The sequence below is a fragment of the Emydura macquarii genome, unplaced genomic scaffold (genome assembly GCF_026122565.2).
Source record: "Emydura macquarii macquarii isolate MOO-44397 ecotype Brisbane River unplaced genomic scaffold, CSIRO-AGI_Emac_v2 contig_1253, whole genome shotgun sequence".
Classification (NCBI taxonomy): Eukaryota; Metazoa; Chordata; order Testudines; family Chelidae; genus Emydura; species Emydura macquarii.
The window spans coordinates 99,114,011-99,122,424 of record NW_027131390.1 but is presented as its reverse complement, the minus strand read 5'-3'; the positions used below and the strand labels follow the sequence as shown (position 1 = coordinate 99,122,424).

At 41.6% G+C, this 8,414-nt stretch overlaps 1 protein-coding gene across 1 annotated transcript; it reads right to left on the bottom strand.

The window, feature by feature from the left end:
• TMEM37 (transmembrane protein 37) lies at positions 1 to 8,414 on the bottom strand. The gene is made up of 2 exons (XM_067549571.1): positions 8,085 to 8,414; positions 1 to 3,935 (listed from the first exon to the last, which is right to left on the bottom strand). Exons 1-2 carry the CDS (start codon positions 8,103 to 8,105, stop codon positions 3,363 to 3,365), a joined length of 594 nt encoding a protein of 197 aa, XP_067405672.1. The 5' UTR covers positions 8,106 to 8,414; the 3' UTR covers positions 1 to 3,362.

The window sequence follows — 8,414 nt, the reverse complement described above, 5'->3', positions numbered from 1 at the left end:
GTCCATTTATTTCAAAGTAGTTTATTTAACATAGTTAACTTCAGGGATATTGACTTTCAAACTTTTTTTTTTTGGTCTTAGGCTTTAGAAAAGGTACAAACTACTGTATATACAGGCATTTATTAGATGCAATAACCTAAGAAAAATCAACAGTAGCATTATCCTATTCTGCAGCATTTACTAACAAAATACACCTTGTAATCACAATGTAATCATCAAGCAAAATAATTTGCTAAAGACAGTTATAGAAAAAAAAAAACATTGCACAATTCTTTCAGTAGGGGACTTTTTCAAAAAGGTCATCTTATTTATTCATAAAAATGTACAGGACCATCCTTAAGCAATTGTTGTGTGTCCCATGTGGACTCACTAACTCATTGTTTGATTTTTTCCTCCTTTTATGTGATTATGTGGGGATACAACTGATGGTCCAATTTCCCCTCCTCCTTCCAAAAGAAGCAGGACTAGAGCACGCTTGGTCTAATTCTTGCTAGTGTTAAGGCTGGCCATGGGAAGTGAACATCATTTATTTCCATTTTTTTGAAGCTACCAAGAAGGAATGTAATTTAATTTAGTGTTGTGCCTCCATAAAACCCTGGATACACTGGCCATTAATCTCATGCAAGTGCTCCGTCACCAGGTGATACTGCTCAGCGGTACTCTGCATTTGTATCCTCATACTGAAACACGACTTAATGATGGCTTAAGGCACTCACTCCACAGACTAGCACAGTTGATATAACCAATGTGCAACCATTTGGGGCTTGATCCTGCAACCTCTTGCTCATACAAGTAGTCCTACTGAAGTCAATGGGACTCCTTATGTGTTAAGCGGTTGCAAGTTCAGCCTCTAGTTTTGTTAAACAAACAGTGCAATCCAGTGAAGCAAAAGCACCTTCTTTAAATAAGAGAAAGAGCTAGGATCACAGTGCAACATTCCAGAGGCCGATCAAGGGGCATGATTTAGTATTCCTTGTGCATCCCAAGCTCCTATTAAAGGCAACAGGAATTTTGGGTGTGCAAGGCATAGGCCCAAATATTGCAAAAACATAAAATTCAACAGTTACCCTGGGTAACTTAGCTCAGTGCAGTATCATATATCAGGAAGACATACAAACTAGGATACTAGGGAACAACAGAAATTTACCAGAACAAGACATACATATCTAGGTTTGGACTGAAAACTCATTCTCACTGTACTGGTAAGGAACACAAAGAGGTTTAGGAGTTTATTCTGTGAAAGTTATGCCAACCCTCAAAGAGAAAAGTATGAGAATATTTCCTCCTTAGAAAACAAGCAGTCAGCTTGAGAGCATTTTACAAGATTACAAAAGTATATGTAGTCAGTGCTTATGATTCTTGGCCTTAAAGAACAGATTTGCTCAAATCATAACATTTATTCATGGCTCGTAAAAGTAGCGCTCTCTCTCCACTACATTTCTTCTACAATTATACTCGTGTGTTTTGTATTGGGTGGAAGAGTATGTTTTAGAAACGTGTTCAGTACAGTAGATTGTAGTTGAGTCAGTACTTCTTGAGTAAGCATCAAAGATGGAGCATGTTTAAATATTTGTCTTCATAGAAATTAAAAAAAAAAAAAAAAAATCTTTCCAGAAGATATAAAATAGATTTTATCAGATGCTCTGAAACACTTTCTAAATGTTTTAATCCATTGTCAATGGAGTGTTGTACTCTGAACAGGAAGGATATTAAAAAGAATTTGGAGCAGTGCTCCAAGCACTAAATCCAGATGCTTGTATTCTGCTTCTGCCAGCCATGCAGGAACTTCACTAGATTGTCCACGGCTTGACTAATTTTACTACATCAACAACTTGCAGGGTTTTTAAAGCTGTAATGAATTTATCCATCATTTTAATTAGAGAGCTTTGGTCTGGCATTCTGCTCTCCGTGACACCAGCAATTTCACTGACTTCAGTGGAGTTATTCCTGATTTACACCAGCGCTCAGTGAATGCAGAATCAGCCCCTGTGGCTACCTCATTCTTGAGGAAGTTTTTTTTTTTTTTTTTTTTTTTTTAAATGTTTTCTCATTTTAAATCACAAGGGGAAATTATTCTGTCAAAATTGTCAGGTCTACAGATTTTCTCTCTCATCACAGAAGGGCCTCTACATGGCAAAGCGAATGAGTTCATTTCTCTAGCTACATGAGTGAAGTCATTCCCGTTGACTTACTGGGAATTATTGGTATTGTGCAACAGGCTAATTCTGACTGTAAATGGTGGAAGGGAGGAGTGAAGGGTCATTGTGGAGGAGTAAATCACATCAGCTAATTTAACACTCTCAAACATGCTTGTCCCAGGAGTGAAGTGAAAGGAGAATGGGCAAATTAATTATCAGAAATAACAAGGCTCAACTTGAATTAACTCTATGGACCAAAGTCTACCCTGTGGGGATGTCAGGGAGCCAATTACAGCTCCCTGATTCTGGGTGCTGGTCTGCACTGGCATTTACTAAAGTATCCCATGGGCGCTGACACCAGCAGAGGCTGGGGTAAGGTGGCTGATGCAGAAGCAGGTGCTCCTGGCTTTTCAAAATGGAATTCTTTGCTGGCCACATATAGCCACAATCCAGTCCTTCTGCACCGCTAGGGAGTAGAGACAAAGTGAGACTCTGGCCCTATCTCCTAACCACAGTGGATGTACATACCCCAAACCCCTAATATATTATATGTACGGAAGGGACAATTACAGAGGAAATGTGTGACAGTGGAAAACAGGAGCTAATTAGCATTGATTCAGATCTGTTTCACTCATGTCTTGTGAAGAGAACGATGGGGCGTGAAACCCTGATAAAGATTTTCAATATGCCACACTAATAAATGTGACAAGGCATAAATAGTCTATCCAATCTGAAGTGAAGTTCCATTGGCAGGGCTGAACATGCTTCCTTCTCACGCACTGTTCAGATATTCCAGAAGAGCAATTGACGACTGGTATTGCTTTACTCCCCCAACCCAAAAGCATCACCCAGAATGTTTTACCTCCAGTACTTTAAAACAGCTTGTGCAGATTGCAATTTTCAGATTTTCTATTCATAAAACCCTTCAAATGCTTCCTTTAAATTTAAAACAAAATAGGACTCTTTCCTTACTTTGTTATCCACTACTGCAGAAAATTTAATTTAAAACTATAGCAGGTCTTAATTTCCCCCCCATGACTAATATTCTGCAGCCATCCTCAATGAACTGTGGCTACATCCTATGAAATTCTCAGATTGACTCAAACCTTTTCTCTTTGCAAATGACTTTAAAAACCTGATGTCCTTTTCAAAACTTCATTTGGCTGATTTTTCCAGTCTAAATGGCAAAGCTGATTATACAAAAGCAGCATACACCCATCAGTTCTAAAATTTTCTTGCTCGGTTCCATGGGTACGTTATGTTGTTAATGTGAAGTCCACTCATTCCATTGAGGAAGAAAAGGCAGGCAGCAATGAACTCACACCAAAAGGTCAGCGTGAAGCCCGTGAAGGTAATGTAGCCCTTCAGGAGAATTAAAAAACTCAGGACACCACTGGAGGACAGGAGAAATGAAAGAAGAATAAGGACTGATCCCATTGACCATTTTCGTCTTGAATTAGTGTCTTCACAGACTTGGGAGACCATCAGAAGTTCCAGGCCAAATATTGCTACAACCACAGCAAGAGAGACCACACTTCTTGTGAGAATCATTCCTACATTCATTCCTTCCACGTTGGCCTGATTGAGAACAGTGACACATTTCAATACTGTGCTGTTGCCTATGATGCAGAAGTGCCACAATCCAAACAACTTTCCTTTTGCAAAAAGCCAGTGGCCATCACAAACTGAAATGGATGACAGGACTACTGCTATTGCCACGCATAAAATAATGAGGCTTCTGATAAACGTCTCAAAGAATGATTTCTTGGGTCTTCTGTGAGCAAGCAACCTCTGTGCCTTAAAGAGAGATGACAAAAGAAAACAAGTTACATAATTCGTCTGTTTTAGTTACTATTCAAGATATATTTAAGTCAGAGGAACAAAAGAGGCCTTTAGAAATGATGCAACTAATTTGAATGCATGCTTAATAATAATAATTAATGCCCTATTCTCATGATTGACTAAATAGATCCTGCAATGTACATATATGTTTTAAAATTAGAGAAGAATGGTATTTTTGTTGAAACAGCGTATGGAGACTCAGGAAGTCTGTGCTGAACTCCCTGCTTGACCACAACCATTGTGTAAGTCGTCATTCTCCTGCCCTTACTTTGTCTGTCTTGTCAGGCCCCAGTTCTATGAATACTTATGCATATGCTCAAATTTGCACACATGAATGGTCCTACTCCTCCCATATGGAAAGTTAAGCACATACGTTTCAAGATCAGGACTCTAGATTGGGCAGGGACTGTCTTTTACTGTGTATTTGTATAGTGACAAGAGCAATAGGGCCCTGATATGGACCGCAGCTTCAAGACACTACTATAATGCAAATAAGAATTTATTTTACATTGGGAACTGTGTATTCCCCCACTCTCCTGTCACTCAAGGATGGCCACATAGATTCTGCTCAAATTAAAAAAACAAAGAGAAAAAGTCACCTTGGAAGAGAAACCAAGCATGGAAAAGTTAAGACCGAAAGATTAAATTTTCAGAAAGGCACTAGCCATCGAAAACAAGAGGTTCCAGTGGAAACAGCTACAGCCTTAAAGATAACAACAGCTACTACGTGCACCAGATGTAGGCTGGGACTGTCAAAGAAGCCTAAGCAGGGAATGGGAACTAGGGTGAATTAACTCCCTCAGTCTCCATAGAAACCCAGCCTTCATGAACATAAACACTCACTGGGCCTGATTCCCATCTCACTTACACTGGTGGAAAACTGGTGTTACACCATTGATTTCAATGGCATTACTCTTGATACACAATTAGTATTCGTGAGAAGAGACTCAGACCCACTCGCTTTATGAAACAATTTGTAATATGCTTCTTCAGAGATTAAAGAGATAGTTGCCATATAATTTTAGGACCAAGCTTTGACCTTCTTTGAACTGCTAGCATCTGTATTCTCCATTAGATTGTCTGCCCAAGACTGCACGCTGTGCTCAGACAAAACTCCCCTGAAAGTCAGTGGGAGTTTTGTCTGAATGAGAGTGTAGGCCTGAACCCTCTAATTAGAGGGCAGATTGGGATAGCCTTGTTAAACAGTACCTTACACCAGGAGTTGTCTCACTGAAATCAATGGGACTCCCAGTAGAGTAAGAGTATAAGCAAGGTTATCACAATCTGACCTATATTATTTAAATCCCATTCTCTCAAAAACAAACAACAAGTAAATATCAAAACAGCCCCTTTTGTGTATAGTGAAAAATATTTTGTGCTCTGCTACTCCAGAACCAGCTGGCCAATAGGGCACAATGTCATGAACAATCCCTATCCCTGGAGTGAGGCTAACACCACTACTGATGGTGCTAGAACACAAACAGGAAACACATGAAGCAGAGCAGTGTTTCCTACATGAGCCAAAAGGAAAATGGGAAAAAGAACTGTTTGCCAAATGGAAAGGGTAGGGATAGAAGTGTTATGCTGAACCTGCCAAGCGGGTTTAACGCTCTATTGGTTTTTAACAACAAAAAAAGTAATACATGATCCTTAAAACGTTGCTTATAAAATGCTCTAAAATCTTTAATCCTTTGAGTTGTTTTTAAAATCAAATGTGAGTGCTTAGTGCATTCAGTTTTTAGAGCCTATACATTCACAGAATATCCTATCCATGAGGAAACAATCTCTGAATTTATTTAAATTATTGTATTGTGCAAAGATATCCACAAGATATTAAGTTGAGTCATAATGCAGAAACTTTGTACTGTCATGCATCATCCTACGCAATGTAGTTGCAGCCATGTCGGTTCTAGGATCTTAATCCTGTATCATCCTAGAATATAGAGGCAGAACTGACACTTATTAGTCAGAGATCAGAGCCCAATTGTACTAGGAACAATACGCACGCCCAAGAAAAAAAGACAAATCTCTGTCCCAAAGTTTACAGTCTTAAAACCAGATTTTCAGGAGTTCAACACCCACAATTACAGCCAGATTTTCAAAAGCGTTCAGCAGCTTCCATTGTCAGTCCCTTGCAAAAATACCATATTATATATTATTAAAAATATATATTATAACAATTATTATTATAAATACCATATTATATACTATGTACATCATTCCAGCATTAATTTTCCCCAGTTCCCTGTGCAAACAATATTTGGGTGCCCGGGACAAGCATGGCAACTGCAGCAGCCTAAGATTGCCTGCGTATCACTCAAGCATGTTCAATAACAGCAAAGTAGCAAATTCCAACAGATGATTTTATAACACTACACCTGCCAATCTACTGCCTGTGACTCAGTGAGAGCAGGTGCTTCCAATCCAAAGCCCAAATACACAGGCTGTTCTGTGCCTCCATGTATTCTGCTTCCCCCGCTACTCCCTGCACTTGTCCACTCTCCTTTAGGTAGGTTTTCAGCCATGCCCTCCATAACAGCTAAAGACAAAATACACCCCATGCTGCATAAAACCTTGAACTCTGTATCTCCTACTCAAGGTCTTAAATCTCTTTAGTAACTTTACAATGCAGTGACTTGCCCAAGTACAGAGAAAGTCTGTGTCCAGCTAGAAATAGAACTCAGATCTCTATCTCACAGGCCTATGCATTAACCAGTAGACCATTCTTCCTTTATGTAGGTTTGGGATACTTAATTTTCTTGAATGGTGGTAAAGGTGGGAATCAGTTTGGCTTGTCGTCAGCTAATAATATTTGTCTGGGTTTATTCTCCCCACATACTACATTGATTAGATCAACACACATTTTAAAATAACTGCAATTGTTCTGTATCTTAGAGGTGAAAATAAACATATTTGGTGGTTCTGACATGGATGTGCTTAATAAGTAGAGTTAAATCCTAAAATAACTTACTGTGTAAGTTACTGCTACTACTGACTGCTCTTTATATCAGTAGGTATGTTCTCACACAAACAGCACACTCCTTTCAGAGTGGTGCAGCACTGCAGGTTGTAACCCACAGAGGACTCCATCTGGGGTGTATAGTCTGATTAGCTTGCGGGTCAGTCCCCTTGCTAATGTAGGACTGATTCCTCCAGTACCTGTTCTACAGTTCTGTCCAGTTTTAAATTTCTCAAATGAGGTGGCTTCCCTCACTTTTTTGGGGAGACTATTCCACAGCTTAGGAGATTTTACTGTCAGTGATTTCCCTCCTTTCTCCATACCGATACACTTTATTTTGAAAGTATCACTTTTCATACAAGGGGTCACAAGACACTTAGAGGAAGAGTCTACACGGCTGCAGTGCACGCAACCCGTCAGTGATGGAGAACTTTGTAAACAACCCACGACACTGGGGCGGTGGGGAAGGGAAATGGACCAACTTTGCTTGTATTAGTTCATTATTATTGTAAGTCAGTTTGGATATACACGTCTCACACTACAGCCACTTGTTCATAAAATCTCTTGAGCTCTATCTGAGCAAACTCTTGTTGTTATGGAACCCTGCGACTCATTTCTCTAGACCCAGGCACTTCCCAGACACACGTTATATTAATAACCCTAGAGTTGGTCCTGGAGCTAGTAAAAGAAAGGCTTGATTTTGAATGATCAGTGAGTGGATTGAAACCGCGACAGAACAGTAAGAAGACAGCTGGTGCTTACAGCTTGCGGTAATTAAGAAATCTCTCCGAGGAAAAAGGTCGGATTAGATTTAGAAGGCAACAAACAGCTCCTTCCCTAACCCTTTGTCACTTTCCATTCTCTGGGGGAGACCAAGGCGCCGGTGCTCTGCTCTGGACAGAGATGGCCCAGGCGCTCTCTTTTTTAGTTCACACATACACCCAGAGGAAGTTTTCTGACCGCACAGAGCAACAGGCAGCCAGGACTCAGCGTCGCTGGCTCGCGGGGTGCAGCTGTGCAGGGGGAGAAACATTGCGGACAAAGGGAAGAAACCCCCCGCAGCTGGAAGGAGCCCCCGGGTCTCTGCATTCAGCCCTGCACGAGGGGAGTCAACGCCGCAGAGATCTCCCCCGGCCCCTCGTTACCTGCACCGCTATGGCTGTCATGCTGACTCCGGCAGCGAAGAGGAAACCCGAGGGAAACTTTGCTCCGCTCCGCTTCGCTTCGCTTCGGGTGCTGACCACCAGGTCTCCCGTCCCACCGGCTCAGAGCGGGAGGCTGCCGGCTGGGAAAGCAGCTAGCCTGCCCACATGTTGCCGGGCCCAGGGAAGCCGGGGAGGGCTGGCTGCTGCGAGCCGGGGCTGGCCGCTGCCCTTTGAGTTTCCCCTTCGGCTGAGTCAGCAGCCGCCGCTGTGCAGCCCGGGGGAGGGGGAGGAGGCGGCGGCCGCCGCCGCCGCCGCCACAAAGGAGCGGGG